The following is a 19045-nucleotide window of genomic DNA, read 5'->3' on the forward strand; positions in this document are numbered from 1 at the left end:
AGAAACGATTAAAGGGAATTGGCATAGGCCTTTATGAGAAGTCGAGAAGAATGTGGATAAACACAGTGATTAACAGATGGCAAGACTATGCACAGTTGAACTGGTTATGATCAGGGGTATACATAATGAATTTGTGGGGGAGAAACTTCATATGGAAATAGTCAGATTCAATAATTACAAAGTGGGTGCACACAAAACTGGGGCAGTTTTGTGCGGAATCGGAATTATTTCATTTATATCCTGCAAAGATTTCTGCTATTTCCTTTGTTTCTAACCTTCTGGAATCATATATGTACTTCATCAGTTTCTCCTGTTATCTATCCATTTTTAATAAAATACTCTAAGGTCATTCAGTTCTGAGTTCCTAATTCATTGATTGTTTTCATCAAAATTCTGATTGCTTGCGTAAAATTCTCATATAGTACAAGCATCGCCATGCTATTGAATTTATTTGAAATTGAGTAAAGTAATAAAAGAATTATGACAAGTGCATTAGGACATTGTTCTTAACAGGAACTTGAAAGATTTTGGCATTCTTGACTGTACAGGAGCTAAAAGGAATTTAAGGGCGTTAAAGGCATGGTGGAACCGGAGAGATGTTGGCATTCTTGAGTGTAAAAGAGGTAAAAGGAATTTAAAGGCGTTAAAGACATGGTGGAACCAGAGAGATGTTGGCATTCTTGAGTGTAAAAGAGCCAAAAGGAATTTAAGGGTGTTAAAGGCATGGTGGAACTTGAAAGATTTTGGAATTCTTGACTGTACAGGAGCTAAAAGAAATTAAATGGCGCTAAAAGGCATGGTACAGCCGGAGAGATTTTGGTGTTCTTGGCTGTAAAGGAGCTAAAAGAAATTAAATGGCGCTAAAAGGCATGGTGCAGTCGAAGAGATTATGGTGTTCTTAATTCTAAGGGAGCTAAAAGAAATTAAATGGCGTTAAAAGGCATAGTGGGACTAGAGATATTTTGTTTAGCGCTACAGGTATGTCGGATTCGATGGAAATCAGATGTAAACAATAAATCGATGGAAGGATCAGACAAAAAGAGAATGAAAGATACGAGAATAAGGGTAACCTGGTAGATTGAAGATATGATGGAATCAAAAGATGCAGTCTTCTCATGATGGATGATTACAGGATGATAGGGGTGATGATGCTTACGACAATTAACCAAAATTGAATTTTCAAAATGAGGAAAATAAAATAAAATACGATTTTCTTCATACATTCATACACTCATGGATATTTTCTTGCATAAAATTCAAACAAATATTTAGCCAAGCCGGGAATGGCCTTGTGATCCCGTGCCCTTTATGTTTCTGCACAAATATTTGGCCAAGCCGGGAATGGCCTTGTGATCCCGTGCCCCTTTATTTTTCTACACAAACATTTGGCCAAGCCGGGAATGACCATAGTGATCCCGTGCATTTTACTTTTCTTGCTGGCCAAGTTGGGAATTGCCATAGTGATCCTATGCATTTTCTTTTCTTGCAGGCCAAGCCGGGAATGACCATAGTGATCCTGTGCATTACCTTTTAGTTTTCCCGTACGAAACTCAGTTGACTACACCTTTGTTTGTCTTTTATTCCATAAAAGACATACAAAGGGGGGTAGCTATAGTAACCGGTTTCCGTCCGACGGAATAATAATAGTAAAAAATAGTGAAAAAGAAAATGGAAAAGAACATAAAAATAATGAATGCCCAACAACCCGTTTCTTGGGCTCACAGTCCTACAAATATGCAAAAGCTCGTTTTTAGACCACAAGCCCATAAAAATTCAAACATAAGCCCAATGAAACTAAACCCTAGAAATTATCTAAAAAATAAGGAAATTAAAAGATTTTGGGAAATAAAACCTTAAAAAGGAAAAGGTGACTACTTTTTAGGGTTTTGCAAAAGGAATGAAAATACAAAAAGGGTTATTTTCTTAGGGTTTCGAAAGAGGAAAGAAAATAAGGTTTAAGGGGACTTTTTGGTAAAAGGAGTAGAAATAGGGTTTTTGTGTGAGGTGGTAGGCATTATATAACGGAGCTAAGGGAGGAGGATAGACACAATTGAGAGGGAACACAAAGAAAAAGAGAGGGAGCCGTAAAAAATAAGAAGAGAAAACAATTGAGAGAAGGAGAAAAAGGCGTGAGAGTCAAAGGAAAAAAGGGAGCAAGGCAGCCGCACAACACAAAGAAGAATAAGAGAGAAGAGAAGGGTAGGGTAGGGTAGGGTAGAAGAAAACCAGAGAAGCCGAGAGAGAGAGAAAGGTGTTGCATATAAGAACCAGGAGGAGAACAATAAAAAGAAGGAGGGCCAAAGTCGCCACAAGAGAAAGGTAGAATCGAGAGAAGAGGAGGGTTTTTGCTTCCACCGGTTTCGTATATCCGAGAAGGTAGTAGCTAGCTCATATTCTGATCTGATTCCACTTCTCTGTTTTGTTCTCCTGATTCTACTTTTGCAGTTGTCGGGCTCCATCTTTGAGAGAACATTAATCTGAGCATATCTCTGTCACTCTTCTGGTTTCGTTGCTTTGCTCATACTTTGCATCTCTTTATTTCAATTTTCTTGGTTATATTTTTCTGTTTTATCTCTGCATATCCTGGTCCTACTTATGAGAAGGCAGCAATATACACTCTCTGGTTGATGCTTGAACTTAAGATGTTGTGATGTTGTTTGGTTACTTATGTCGGGTTAATCTACTGTGTTAATATCTAGTTAATAATCCATGCTAATGTCTGGTTTTGATATCCGATTATAATGAGTTTGTTTTTCTTTGATGGCCGGTATATATGGTGTGTGTGTATATATATGGTGTGTGTATATATATATGGTGTGCGTGTATAGATATACAGTGTGTGTATGTATATATATGTATTGCATATGTGTTTGTATATGTATATATACCAGTTTGTATATTTGTATAGGTGTTTGTATATGCATGTTTATAATGCGTATGGACTTAATTTGATTTGAGTGTCTATGGCATTTGAGCACAATTTTGACCCCATTCTTTATGTTTGATGTGGGTTTGGACCGGGCTGAACCCTACTTGGGCCGATGGGCATACTTAGAGGATTTGGGCCGGAATTATTGAGAGCTTGAGTAATTTTTGGATTTTACCCGGATTATTATGATTTTTAATGTGCATATATTTGACCATTTGTAGTACCCAGTTTTCGTCCGGCCAAAACAAAAAAAAGAAAAAGAAAAAGAAAGAAGAATAATAATAATGCAGAAATTCAAAATTCAAGAGCCCGTTTCATAGGCCCACATGCATACAAAAAATTCAAAACTTGTTTTTTGGACCCATAAGCATACAAAAATCCTAAGGCCCACCTCTTGGACCATAAGCCTATAAAAATTCAAACCTAAACCCAAAAGATCTAAACCACCCCATAAAATATCTAAAAAATAGGAGAATTAAATAAATAATAAATAAAACCTTAAAAAAAGAAAGGTGACAACTTTTTAGAGTTTTGCAAAAACATTAGAAAATACCAAAATATTAATTTCTTAAGATTTTTAAGGAGAGAAGAAATAGGGTTTTAAGGACATTTTGGTAAAAAGAGAATGTAGGGTTTTATGGGATCACATTATATAAAGAAATGTGGAGCTTTTTGTAAAGGGGGCCAAGAAAAGAGAGGGGGCGGCACACTAGAAAGGAGAGGAAAAGGTCTTTGAGAGAGTGAAAACCAAGGGAGAAAGGCGGAAGGAGGCAGTAGAGACAGGGAGAAAAAAAGAAATAGCCGAACAAAAAGAAAAGGAGGGTTTTGGGGGAAAAAAGGAGACGCCGCACAAGGGGAGAAAGAAACACTACAATATTGCGATTTCTGCAGCTACAACGTTGAGCCTTCGCATCTCGACTCGTTTCAGCATACAGTTAGCAAGGATAAATGAAAGGATTTCGGTTTGTGCTTTAATGGCCGCCGGAGTGGCCTGCCGGAATCATGCCATAGGCTACTGCTGGTGACCGGAAAAGAGAGAGAGAGAGAGAGAGAGAGGAGATACCGAATGACGAGGAAAAGAGGAGAAGAAAATCGGGTAAAAAGGGAAAGAAGAACAAGAAGTCAAGAGAGAAGAAAGTTTAGTTTTATTTATTTATTTATTTTATTTTTTCGTTCTATTTTATGTTTAGATTATAGTGCATTCGGGCTTGAATTATGGGTTAGGTTAAGATGTTGGGCTAATATATCTCTATGGGTAATGGTTTTGTTATGACTTTTGATGTGTGTTTGATTTAATTTGAATCTTGATGTACATATGAGAATCCAATTTTGACCATTCTCTTGTTGATTTTTGAATGTGGACCGGGCTTGATTCTACTTGGGCCGAACTCGATGTCACTCGGATCGGAATACATACTCGGAGATTGGATTGGGCTTGAGTAATGGACTGGGCTCTATGGGCCATATTTAAATTTGTATTTTTATTTTTATATTTCATTACTTGTATATATTTTTATCTGGTTTTTATTTGTATATATCTTTGTAAAGGCAAATATGTAATAGGGTAGTGGAAAAATAATGAAAATAGTGTAGAGTAGTGTAATTTATATTTATGCATATTTAAATTGATTAGTATGCATGTTAGGGGTTATTAGTTTAGGATGCATGTTTAGAATGTATATTAGAATCGTATGCATAGATCATTTTCCGCAAATCCGTCAATTCAACAATCATGTCTTTACCAACTTTTCACAAAAACAAATTAATGATACTAAATTAAAGTCAATTAGGAGGAGGACTTGATGACATTCAGCTCCTGCCTAGACTTTAGTTGTGCTATCCATATTTAAACAAAATGTAAACGGTAATTTAATTTACAAGATACCTAAATTAAAGTTCATTAGGAGGAGGACTTGATGACATTCAGCTCCTGCCTAGGCTTTAATTATGTTATTCTTTCAAATTAAAGTGTCATTTGAATTTCTAAACACAATGATAAATTAATTTACTAGATACCTAAATTAAAGTTCATTAGGAGGAGGACTTGATGACATTCAGCTCCTGCCTAGGCTTTAATTATGTTATCTCTTCAAATTAAGATATCATTTGTACTAAAAAAAAATAATGGTAACTAAATGGAAGTTAATTAGGAGGAGGACTTGATGACATTCAGCTCCTGCCTATGTTTTAATTACGTTATCTTTTCAAATCAAAATATCATTTATATTAGACAAATAAATTTTCAAGAAAAAGCACATAGATCAATCTAGGTAACCTTTTAGGGAGTTGTGGGGTGCCTAACACCTTCCCCACACTCAATAGACCCCCTTACCCATTTTTTTGGTTCGTAGACCATTTTTTTTAGTGTCCAATTGCACTTAAATCAATTGGTGGCGACTCTAAACATTTTTCATCTTTTCATCGCCGGTCCGCGTCGTGACCCCGGTTGCGACAACTGGCGACTCTGCTGGGGAAATTGGTTTTTATACCAAAGGGGTTGAGCCTGTATGATTGATTTTTGTGCTTTTCTTGTATAGTTTTTATGTTAAGTTCCTATTTGTATTTGTATTTGTATATTAAATTTGAAGAATTTGATGGATTTGTTCAATGTTGTAGATTTCTTCATCAAATGGGCTTTGTGGAATTTAAATGTTAGGGATATTGGTTTGTATGCCCCCGCACACACATTCACTTATCATTGCACACACATAACCCTATACCCGGGTTACTTAGTGATTAGTGAAGGTTGACCTACCACTTTCATGGGATTCACTTCCCTGTATGGGTGGGGGAAGACACCTTCCTGGATTGACGTCCTCTTATGACATTAAGGGATGGGCTTTTGTGATCCAATGGAGCAAAAGCCACCTGATCCAGAGACCTCGTGATTAGTTAGTTAAACCACCCATATGCACCATAGATAAACCGTAGCCATGGTTCTAAACCTCCAGACATTTTTAGGTGGTATTACCCATTTTAGGAACAAAAGGGGGCATTCCTATCCCTAACTATTTATTTCACATGCTTATATTATGTTATATTCTTGTACATTTATATACCATGTATCTTTATCCCTTATTTACATATTCATATGTACTTGACACATCAATTAGATTACACTTGTATACACATTTCTTAAACCACACGTGTTCATACATTGGCCATGTATATGTTAGCCTAGGTTGTACCCATGTGCATGCTCGTTAATCATCCATACATGTACATATATACTTTTCATATACATAACTATTGCACATATAATAGATCAATTTTTTTTAAATCATCTTGTTAATTGTAAGGAGTACTTAGGATTTGCACAAATAATAACCACATGCATGCATGTTCTTAAATTAAAATAAATGAGAACTAATGTTGTTGTTTTCATAATGCACAGAGAAATCATAAATAATCATAGCGCCCAAGAAGCACCATCGACACCCCTATCAGACTCGCCTACAATCAAGAATTATTGAGAATATGGAGCAGGAAACGGGTGAGCATAGTCAGAATCAGGATATAGCTGAACTGAAAGAGCAGATGGCCTTATTGATGAAGAATATGGCATTGCTAATGAAAGGAAAGAGAGTAGCTGAAAATTCTGAAACACCAGAGGTTCCTGAGAATCATTTGCACCAAGAAGTACCAGTTTACCCACCCGGGTTCACTCCTGTCCGTAACCAATCTTTGCCTGGTTTGCACCAGCATCAATATGTTTCTCAACAGGCAACGACTCAGAACCCAGCTTACATTCATCAAGTTGATCCTCATGGGCATGAGAATCCCTTCCCAGTTGATGCTGATATTATAGGAGCTGTCACTGGTGGAGTAGTGACTGAGGGAGTTCAGTATGAAGAAAATAGCTCAATGGATGCTATCAAGAAATTGGAGAAGAGATTAAGAGCCATGGAGGGTTTCAATGCTGCAGGGATGCTGAACCCAGCCAATTTGTGCTTGGTGAAGAATTTGAATGTTCCACACGACTTTGTGCTGCCAAAATTCAGTTTGTTTGATGGCACTGGAGTCCCTTTGGATCATTTAACGATGTATTGTCGGCGCATGCAGCCCTATGCAAGCGATGAGAAAGTGTTGATGCATTATTTCCAAGATAGTCTGACTGGGGCAGCTCAAAGGTGGTTCAATACCCTTAACCCTTCATCAGTAGCTTCGTGGGAGGATTTGGCTGAAATGTTTATGAAGCAGTATAAGCATAACGAAGAAAAGATCCCTACCATTTACGATCTGCAGAACACAGCAATGAAAAGTGGGGAAAGCTTTAGGGAATTTGCCCATCGATGGAGGGATTTAGCAGCCCAGATAATTCCACCCCTTTCAGAAAAGGATTTGTTGAACGCTTTCATTGATGCTCTCCAGGAGCCTTATACTTCCAATCTGGCGGGAGGCGGTCATAGTAACTTAGCTGATATGATACAAGCAGGCGAACGAGTTGAACGATGCATGAAGAGAGGTACTCTGTATTATCCCACCCTTGATAAATCAGACCCAGCTAAAGCAAGTAAAGGCAAGAAGGCTGAAGTGCATTCTGTAAATTTTGATTCAAATCCAGCTGTTTATGGTGTGCCTACTTCAGATTATCGCCCTAGAAGCAATGCCCCAAGGATGTCAAGCCCAGGAGCCTACTATAATCATAACCACACCCAAAATCCTTATCCACCCCGATTCAATGCACCATTACCCAATCAATACTCGCAAAACCCAAACACTTACCAAAATTTTCAAAACCCGAACACTTACCAAAATTTTCAAAACCCAAACACTTACCAAAACCCTCGTCCAAATTTCCAAAGCCAAAGACCCAGAAGGCCAGTTGAGCATTTCGATCCTTTGCCCATAACTTATGCTGAATGCTTCACGAAACTTCAAGCGCAAGGAGCAGTGGCTCCTGTCCCGGGACGGGTCCACCAACCTCCATATCCCCATTGGTATGATCCTAATGCCACATGTTTGTATCATGGAGGTACACCCGGGCACTCAACTGAAGGATGTTTACAGTTCAAAAGGATAGTCCAGGGAATGATTGAAGCGAAATGGCTGGATCTTAGTGCAATCAATAAACCAAATGTCAACAACAATCCATTGCCTAATCATGAGAAAGAGGGGGTGAATGCCATTGAAGAATTTTGTGCTACAAAAATATGGGTATCAGAGATTGCAATGCCGTTGGGCCAGTTGTTTATGGTGTTGAGGAAAGAAGGATTAGTCGAGGAAGTGGCAGTGGATGTGCCCGTTCAACGTGGACTTTTTGATGACATGAAGACTTGTGAGTTCCATAGAGGACAGAGGGGACATGCTATTGAGGATTGTTGTGGCTTTCAGGAGAAGGTACAAGAGTTGATGGATTTGAAGATAATAAAGTTTGAGGCGAAAGGCCAATCGAATGAAGTCAGTGTTATAGGAGGATATTATCAAGGGCCTAGGCCGAACCGTGCTCCGTAATTTGTCTTGCAGTATTATGTGGAAGATGCGCCACCAGTTGGGCCACTCAAATCAAAGATAGATCCTTTGTACAAGAATGACAAGGCTGTGCCATGGAATTATGAGGTTGAAGGAAAGCAAGGAGAAATGGTAGATAATATTTCTAGTGTTAGTGGAGTTACCCGGAGTGGGAGATGTTACATGAGAAATGAGCCAGAAGAGAATCCGGTAGTGGATCTTGAAGCTGAACGTAAAAGAAAAAGGAAAGCAATACCTGAAGTTGAAGGATCAGGTTCTATTCCAGAAGAAGGTTTTTTTGTACGCCCAGAAGAGAAAAAGAAAGTTGTAACTGAAGTGGAAGTTCAGGAGTTCCTGAAAATTATTCGACAGAGTGAGTACATGATAGTGGATCAATTGAAGAAAACCCCTGCAAAGATTTCGATCTTGGAGTTGATAATGAGTTCTGAACCGCATCGACAAGTCTTGATGAGAATGTTAAATCAGGCGTATGTATCAGACAAGATTCCTACAGACTCTTTTAATGGCATTGTGGGAAATGTGTTGGCCTCTCATTTGTTGTCCTTTACTGAGGATGATATTCCGCCTGAAGGGATGGGGCACAACAAAGCTTTGCATATTTCAGCCATGTGTCGTGGAAAGGAATTAGCAAGTATTTTGGTGGATAATGGGTCATCGCTCAATATTTTACCAAAGGAGACTTTTGAAAAGTTGCCGATTGACAGATCTTATTTAAGACCAGTGCCGATGGTAGTAAGGGCATTCGATGGAACACGTAGAGAGATTATGGGAGAAATTGAAATACCTTTACAGGTTGCAAGCGTAACTTTCAATGTACCATTTGTGGTAATGGATATCTCACCAACCTACAGTTGCCTGTTGGGACGACCTTGGATTCACACTGCAGGAGCCGTTCCCTCATCGTTGCATCAGATGCTCAAGTTTGTTCATGATGGAAAGGTTTATATAGTAAAAGGCCAGTCAGAATGGATGGTTGCTAGTTTGTCTAATAGTTCTCCTATTGATGCTCCGGCAGAGGGGGTTGAGAGTTCATTCCAATCTTTTGAAATTGCTAGTGCTAGCTATGTGAAGGAAGGATTCTCTCCCTTAAAGCCACAAGTATCCAAGGTTACGAAGAATGTAGCAAAATTTATGTTGAAAAAGGGGTTTCGCCCGGGTGAAGGACTTGGTAAGAATCAACAAGGAATTAAAAAGCCAGTAGAAATGGTGAAACATCCAGAACGTTGGGGCTTGGGTTATAAGCCAACTAGGGTTGACAGGAACCGTGCACAGGCAGAAAAACAGGCAAAGAGGTTTGCTCGTCTGGAAGGAAAGGAGCTGGAAGTTGAAAAGAAGCCGATTTCTTGGCTTTATGATAGTTTTGTGTATGGAGGGATGCAGAACAAGATAAGTTTGGCTGATACTGGGGCAGTTTTTGGAAAACTGCCAGTTGAAAAATCGGCTGATAAAATTGGGGCAATTTTGGCAAATATGTGTGATCAGTTTGAAGACTTCCAAGTTGCTGTGGTGGAAGAGGAACAGAGTTCGGCTGCTAGACCTTGCTTTGTCATCTCGCGTCCTTCAAATTTCAAATTAGGCAACTGGACCAGTCTGGAGCTCCCAGTATCTCTCAAGAACTTGCAAGAGTAATCCCGAGTGCACTACCATCGTGGGCCCAGCTCACGGCCTTCGTTTGGGTCTTTTGTAATGAGCATGCTTTACTTTGCTTTCAATAAATTTTATAGTATGGCGATTGCATGTTCTATCTTTGTACATATTCCCTTTTCCATGAAATGAGAGTCTTTTGATAGTTATCCATATTCATGTTTCTTCATTCCCATTTGAGTTTTTCTTCTCCATTCTCAAAGCCATTTTATTCACTTCTTCAACAGGATTGAAAATGATGATAACGAAGATGACGAACTTAATGAACCAGATTTTGATGCACCCATTAGCAATGTTGAATCTGACTATGAAATAGAGGAAGAAATTGAGATTTTACCTGAAATGTTAAGACAAGTCAATCAGGAAGAGAAACTAATAAAGCCGTACCAAGAGATAACTGAAGTTGTTAATTTGGGAACTGAGACGGAGAAAAAGGAGGTTAAGGTAGGAGCTGCCTTCGAAGGAGAGAATAAGAAGAAATTGATAGATTTGTTGCATAGTTACCAGGATGTCTTTGCATGGTCTTATCAGGATATGCCCGGTCTTGATACAAGTATTGTTGTTCACAAGTTGCCATTGATTCCAGAATGTACCCCAGTGAAACAAAAGCTAAGGAGATTGAAAGCAGAAATGCTTTTGAAGATAAGAGATGAAGTGAAGAAGCAGTTCGATGCTGGTTTTTTAGCAGTGGCTAGATACCCTGAATGGGTGGCAAATATTGTACCTGTTCCCAAGAAGGATGGAAAAGTGCGGATGTGTGTCGATTATAGAGATCTCAATCGTGCAAGCCCGAAGGATAATTTTCCGCTTCCCCATATCGATGTTTTAGTGGATAATACAGCTAGACATTCAACTTTCTCTTTCATGGATGGATTTTCGGGTTACAATCAGATCAAGATGGCACCAGAGGATCGTGAGAAAACGACTTTTATTACCCTCTGGGGAACCTTTTGCTATAAAGTCATGCCGTTTGGTCTGAAGAATGCTGGTGCTACTTATCAACGAGCCATGGTCACTTTGTTTCATGACATGATGCATAGAGAAGTTGAAGTATATGTCGATGATATGATAGCAAAATCCAAAGAAGATGAAGATCATATTGTGAATCTCCAGAAGTTGTTTGATCGATTAAGGAAGCATCAATTGAAGTTGAATCCAGCTAAGTGCACATTTGGAGCGACCTCGGGGAAGTTGTTAGGTTTTATTGTAAGCAGGAAAGGAATTGAGGTAGATCCTGATAAAGTGAAGGCGATCTTGGAGATGCCACCTCCTCGGACAGAAAAGGAAGTTAGGGGTTTCTTGGGAAGATTAAATTACATTGCCAGATTCATTTCACAGTTGACAGCTACTTGTGAACCTATTTTTAAATTGTTGCGTAAGAGTAATTCTACTGAGTGGAACGAAGATTGTCAGATTGCATTCGAAAAGATCAAGCAATATTTGAAAAGTCCTCCAGTATTGATGCCTCCTGTGGCTGGTAGGCCGCTTATTCTCTATTTGACTGTCTCGGATAGTTCGATGGGATGTGTGCTTGGACAGCATGATTCATCTGGAAGGATAGAGCATGCCATTTATTACTTAAGCAAGAAGTTTACTAGTTGTGAAGCAAATTATTCGATATTGGAGAAAACTTGTTGCTCTTTGGTTTGGGCTGCACATCGGCTTAGACAATACATGCTTTATCATACAACGTGGTTGATTTCCAGGATGGATCCTATCAAATACATTTTTGAGAAACCTTCTCTTTCAGGGAGGATAGCTAAATGGCAGATGTTGTTATCAGAATATGATATTTTGTATGTTACACAGAAGGCAATCAAAGGGAGTGCGATAGCAGATTATTTGGCAGATGGAGCAATTGATGATGCTCAGTCTATGGATTTGAAGTTTCCAGATATTGATGTCATGGCTGTGTCGATAGAAGAAGGGAATCAGAAGGATTTGGCAAAGTGGACTATGTTGTTCGATGGGGCTTCTAATATCATGGGATGTGGAATTGGTGCAGTGTTAATATCACCCGATGAGAATATTATTCCGTTTACAGCTAAGTTGTATTTCGAATGTACAAACAATGTGGCTGAGTATGAAGCATGTACGATGGGAATTCAAGTTGCTATCGATATGGGGATTAGGAGGCTACAGGTCTATGGTGACTCACAGTTGGTTATTAGGCAATTGAATGATGAGTGGGAAACTAAAGATGACAAGCTCATTCCATATTACCAACATATCAAAAAGTTAGTTAAGTTTTTTGATTGGATTGAGTTTGATCATATCCCAAGAGAGGAGAATCAAATAGCGGATGCTTTGGCGACTTTGGCGGCAATGTTTGATGTAGACCCAAAAGGGGAAGTGCAGCTAATTAAAATTGAGAAACGAGAAGTTCGAGGTTACTGTTCAAATTTAGAGGGAGAGCCTGATGGTAAACCGTGGTATCATGATATTCAACAGTACATTGAAAAGAAAGCATATCCATCAGGGGCATCAGAGAATGATAAGCGTACCATCAGGAGACTGGCAGGATCTTTCTTCTTGAGTGGAAATGTTCTTTATAAAAGGAATGATGGGATAGTTTTCTTGCGTTGTGTTGACGTTGCTGAGGCTAAACAAATAATGGAGGAAATTCATGAAGGAATATGTGGGACTCATTCCAGTGGATATGCAATGGCATGGAAGATTATTCGTGCAGGGTATTATTGGTTAACCATGGAGAGGGACTGTATAAGTTATGCAAACAGATGCCACAAGTGTCAGATTTATGCAGACAGAACACATGTTCCAGTTAATCCATTGCATGTGTTGACATCACCATGGCCTTTCTCAATGTGGGGATTAGATGTCATCGGTCCAATTGAGCCGAAGGCTTCTAATGGGCATCGGTTTATTCTGGTTGCTATCGATTATTTTACCAAATGGGTGGAGGCTGCTTCGTATTCTAATGTGACAAGTAGCGTGGTTGTTCGGTTTTTGAGGAAAGAGATTGTTTGTCGATATGGAGTCCCAGAAAGAATTATCACTGACAATGGCACGAATTTCAACAGTAAAATGGTGAAGGATTTTTGTGACCAATTCAAAATTTATCACCATAATTCGACTCCTTACCGTCCGAAGATGAATGGGGCTGTCGAAGCGGCGAATAAGAATATCAAGAAGATCATTGGGAAGATGACAGAGAATTACAAAGATTGGCATGAGAAGATCCCTTTTGCTCTATATGGTTATCGGACCTCAATACGGACATCTACCGGGGAGACGCCTTTCTCCTTGGTGTATGGCATGGAAGCGGTTTTGCCTATTGAAGTGGAGGTTCCATCCCTTCGAGTAGTTCTGGAGGCAGGATTGGAAGAATCAGAATGGACTCGAATGCGTTATGAGCAGTTGAATTTGATTGAAGAACGAAGACTAAGAGCAATTTGTAAAGGGCAATTGTATCAAAGAAGATTGATGAAAGCACATAATAAGAAAGTTCGACCTCGCAGTTTCAGGGAGGGAGAGTTAGTGTTGAAAATGATTTTGCCACCTCAAAAGGATCACCGAGGGAAGTGGACACCGAATTATGAGGGACCATATGTGGTGAAAAAAGCCTTTGAAGGAGGGGCATTAATTTTGACAAGAATGGATGGAGAAGAATTGCCTAATCCGGTGAATGCAGACGCCATCAAAAAGTATTACCCATAGCAAAAAAAAAAAAAAAAAAAAAAAAAAAAAAACTCGCTAGATTGAAAACCCGAAAGGGCGATCTAGGCAAAAATTAGAGTTAAAAGCTCGCTAGATTGAAAACCCGAAAGGGCGGTCTAGGCAAAAATTAGAGCAATAAAAATCCTGCTAAAGTGAAAACCCTTCCTGGGAGCTTCAAATAATACTGAGATCAGAAAGGTGTGGTGAAAACAACTAAGGAGAAGGAGGCAGAGGCCTTTCGAGGATTTGAGATGAATATAAGGAAATACAATGAATGACAGATAGCGAGGCTGTACAAAGGTGAATTGGTTATGTTTAGGGGTATGCATGATGAGTCTATGAAGGAGAAGCTTCATATGGAAGTAGTCAGATTCAATAATTGCAAAATAGGGGCACACAAAACTGGGGCAGTTTTGTGCGGAATCAAAGTTATCTCATTTTATATCTTGTAAAAATTTCTGCTATTTCCTTTATTCCTAACCCTCTTGAATCATATATATACTTGATCAGTCTCTCCTGTTATCTATCTATTCTAAATAAAACTCTCTGAGGTCATTCAATTCATTTCTGAATTCCTTATTCATTGCTTGTGTTTTTCGTGATCTTTTGCCTTCATAAATTTCATGTAATACAAGCATTGCCATACTATTGAATTTATTTGGAAGTTAAGTAAAGTAATAAAAGAATCATGACAAGTGTATTAGGACATTGTTCTTAGCAGGAACTTGAGAGATTTTGGTGTTCTTGACTGTAAAGGAGCTAAAAGAAATCAAATGACGCTAAAAGGCATGGTGGAGCCGAAGAGATTTTGGTGTTCTTGACTGTAAAGGAGCTAAAGGAAATTAAATGGTGCTAAAAGGCATGGTGAAGCCTGAGAGATTGTGGTGTTCTTAATTCTAAGAGAGTTAGAAGAAATTAAATGACGTTAAAAGACATAGTGGGGCCCAAGAGATTCTGGAGCCGAAAAGCTTTGGGTTTGGCATTAAAGGTATGTCGGATTTGATGGAAATAAGATGGAAGCAGCAAATCGATGGAAAGACCAGACAAAAAGAGAATGAAAGATACAAACATAAGCGTAACATGGCAGATTGAAGATAGGGTGGAATCAAAAGATGCAGTCTTCTCATGATGGATGATTGTAAGATGATAGGGGTGATGGTGCTTACGACAATTAACCAAAATCAAATTTCAAAATGAGAAAAATAAAAGAAAATACAATTTTCTTCATGCATTCATACACTCATGGATATTTTCTTGCATAAATTCAAACCAACATTTGGCCAAGCCGGGAATGGCCTTGTGATCCCGTGCCCTTTATTTTTCTGCACAAGCATTTGGCCAAGCCGGGAATGGCCTTGTGATCCCGTGCCCTTTATTTTTCTGCACCAACATTTGGCCAAGCCGGGAATGGCCTTGTGATCCCGTGCCCTTTATTTTTCTGCACAAACATTTGGCCAAGCCGGGAATGGCCTTGTGATCCCGTGCCCTTTATTTTTCTTGCACAAATATTTGGCTAAGCCGGGAATGGCCACAGTGATCCCGCGCATTTCAGTTCCCGTACGAAACTCGGTTGACTACACCTTTGTTTGCCTTTTATTTCATAAAAGACATACAAAGGGGGGCAGCTGTAGTACCCAGTTTTCGTCCGGCCAAAACAAAAAAAAGAAAAAGAAAAAGAAAGAAGAATAATAATAATGCAGAAATTCAAAATTCAAGAGCCCGTTTCATAGGCCCACATGCATACAAAAAATTCAAAACTTGTTTTTTGGACCCATAAGCATACAAAAATCCTAAGGCCCACCTCTTGGACCATAAGCCTATAAAAATTCAAACCTAAACCCAAAAGATCTAAACCACCCCATAAAATATCTAAAAAATAGGAGAATTAAATAAATAATAAATAAAACCTTAAAAAAAGAAAGGTGACAACTTTTTAGGGTTTTGCAAAAACATTAGAAAATACCAAAATATTAATTTCTTAAGATTTTTAAGGAGAGAAGAAATAGGGTTTTAAGGACATTTTGGTAAAAAGAGAATGTAGGGTTTTATGGGATCACATTATATAAAGAAATGTGGAGCTTTTTGTAAAGGGGGCCAAGAAAAGAGAGGGGGCGGCACACTAGAAAGGAGAGGAAAAGGTCTTTGAGAGAGTGAAAACCAAGGGAGAAAGGCGGAAGGAGGCAGTAGAGACAGGGAGAAAAAAAGAAATAGCCGAACAAAAAGAAAAGGAGGGTTTTGGGGGAAAAAAGGAGACGCCGCACAAGGGGAGAAAAAAAAACTACAATATTGCGATTTCTGCAGCTACAACGTTGAGCCTTCGCATCTCGACTCGTTTCAGCATACAGTTAGCAAGGATAAATGAAAGGATTTCGGTTTGTGCTTTAATGGCCGCCGGAGTGGCCTGCCGGAATCATGCCATAGGCTACTGCTGGTGACCGGAAAAGAGAGAGAGAGAGAGAGAGAGAGGAGATACCGAATGACGAGGAAAAGAGGAGAAGAAAATCGGGTAAAAAGGGAAAGAAGAACAAGAAGTCAAGAGAGAAGAAAGTTTAGTTTTATTTATTTATTTATTTTATTTTTTCGTTCTATTTTATGTTTAGATTATAGTGCATTCGGGCTTGAATTATGGGTTAGGTTAAGATGTTGGGCTAATATATCTCGATGTCACTCGGATCGGAATACATACTCGGAGATTGGATTGGGCTTGAGTAATGGACTGGGCTCTATGGGCCATATTTAAATTTGTATTTTTATTTTTATATTTCATTACTTGTATATATTTTTATCTGGTTTTTATTTGTATATATCTTTGTAAAGGCAAATATGTAATAGGGTAGTGGAAAAATAATGAAAATAGTGTAGAGTAGTGTAATTTATATTTATGCATATTTAAATTGATTAGTATGCATGTTAGGGGTTATTAGTTTAGGATGCATGTTTAGAATGTATATTAGAATCGTATGCATAGATCATTTTCCGCAAATCCGTCAATTCAACAATCATGTCTTTACCAACTTTTCACAAAAACAAATTAATGATACTAAATTAAAGTCAATTAGGAGGAGGACTTGATGACATTCAGCTCCTGCCTAGACTTTAGTTGTGCTATCCATATTTAAACAAAATGTAAACGGTAATTTAATTTACAAGATACCTAAATTAAAGTTCATTAGGAGGAGGACTTGATGACATTCAGCTCCTGCCTAGGCTTTAATTATGTTATTCTTTCAAATTAAAGTGTCATTTGAATTTCTAAACACAAAGATAAATTAATTTACTAGATACCTAAATTAAAGTTCATTAGGAGGAGGACTTGATGACATTCAGCTCCTGCCTAGGCTTTAATTATGTTATCTCTTCAAATTAAGATATCATTTGTACTCAAAAAAAATAATGGTAACTAAATGGAAGTTAATTAGGAGGAGGACTTGATGACATTCAGCTCCTGCCTATGTTTTAATTACGTTATCTTTTCAAATCAAAATATCATTTATATTAGACAAATAAATTTTCAAGAAAAAGCACATAGATCAATCTAGGTAACCTTTTAGGGAGTTGTGGGGTGCCTAACACCTTCCCCACACTCAATAGACCCCCTTACCCATTTTTTTGGTTCGTAGACCATTTTTTTTAGTGTCCAATTGCACTTAAATAAATTGGTGGCGACTCTAAACATTTTTCATCTTTTCATCGCCGGTCCGCGTCGTGACCCCGGTTGCGACACCATTGTTGGGTAATTTATTCATATTGGCATGTATAATTTGGACATTTTATTATTCGAATTATTTTTATTTCTTATGAGTGTATGAGTTTAAAATTGAATGTAGGCTATTTCAATTAAGGAAATCATAAGTTGATTCCCTTTATTTGGGATTATGGACCTTATTTGATTTCCTTCATAAATTTGTCATAAGTCGACAATAATAGGTTAAATTGATATATGACTTTTCTCAATAGATTATTTATACCATAAGTTGGTATTTAAAATTAAACCTACCAAAAGTTGGTAGTGTATTTTAATTAAACCTACCAAAAGTTGGTAGTCTATTTCCCCGAAAACTATCATAAATTGATAGTATCTTTTCAAACTTTTTCTAAAAAAAACTATCATAAGTTGATAGCGTTATTCCAAACATTTTTTCGAAACTATCATAAGTTGATGCTATTTTTCATACAAACTTTTTCTCAAAACAATTATATCTTGCAAAGAGCAAGTTTCTATGAGATAGGCACTAAATTAATTAGGGTAACCATTTTCAAACGGGAGTAGTGGGGTGCCTAATATCTTCCTCACACTCAATCGATCCCCGTACCCCTTTTCTCTGGTTCACAGGTCTTTACGGTGTCCAGATGCACCTTAAATCAATTGGTGGCGACTCTAAACATTTTTCATCCTCTATCGCCGGTCCACGTCGTGGCCCCGGTTGCGACACTTAGTTAACAACATAAAATTCTATACCAGTCACATCTATATATATATACTGTAAATCAAATACGTCAATGATGCTGCTTCTCCTAATCCTTCACAGAATCCGATCACAATCAATGTTGCCGCTTAATTACCTCTCAAGCTTACTTCCCTCATTTTTTTTTTGTGGAAAGCTCAATTTATTGCCCTCTTTTTTGGCTTGAATCTTCTTTGTTATCTTATAACACATTTTCTTGTCCTTCTTCAACAATAGATCAGGATGATACGAGTGTTCCAAACCCTGCTCACCTTACATGGAAATGCTAGGATCAATTGATTCTTCATGACATTCTTGCTTCTTTAAGTGAGGCAGCCATTCCCCTTGTTTCCTCTATAGCAACACATCGAGAGGGTTGGACTCACCTTGGCCGCCTCTATGCCAAGCATTCTACCACTCACATTATTCATCTCAAAGATAAGCTTACTACAACTACTCGTGGATCACTTTCTGTGACTAATTTTCTTGTTTCTATCAAGCAACTTGTAAAAGATCATACTATTCTTGGTGCCCCTCCAAATGATGTTGACCTTTTGATTTACACAACTTGTGGCTTTGGTCCTGCATAAAAGGAACTTATCAATATAATAAGAACTCGAGATTCCATTGTTCCATTCGAAGAATTATTTGATAAAATCAAAGATCATGAAACCTTCCTCCTTCACAATGAAAACCAATATCCCGACCCTACTCTTCAACAACAAAAATCACCCATCCTACTGACCTCTCGAACACTTCATCTTTGCACCCGATTTACTTCCCACTCCTACTTCTGGTCCTAAACAGTCAAAATCATATCCTTCATTCAATTCCACTTCCAATATCGTGGTTTGTCAATTTCGTTGCAAATGCGGTC

General features: G+C 38.2%; 1 protein-coding gene across 1 annotated transcript; it reads left to right on the forward strand.

Moving 5' to 3' along the window:
• The first annotated feature begins 927 nt into the window (after positions 1–927).
• Positions 928–18758, forward strand: LOC119981848. The gene is made up of 4 exons (XM_038824992.1): positions 928–1065; positions 8726–9385; positions 10367–13711; positions 18459–18758. The coding sequence occupies exons 1-4, from the start codon at positions 928–930 to the stop codon at positions 18756–18758; spliced, it is 4443 nt and encodes a 1480-aa protein (XP_038680920.1).
• Positions 18759–19045: the final 287 nt, after the last annotated feature.

The sequence above is a fragment of the Tripterygium wilfordii genome, chromosome 17, assembly GCF_013401445.1.
Source record: "Tripterygium wilfordii isolate XIE 37 chromosome 17, ASM1340144v1, whole genome shotgun sequence".
Taxonomy (NCBI): Eukaryota; Viridiplantae; Streptophyta; class Magnoliopsida; order Celastrales; family Celastraceae; genus Tripterygium; species Tripterygium wilfordii.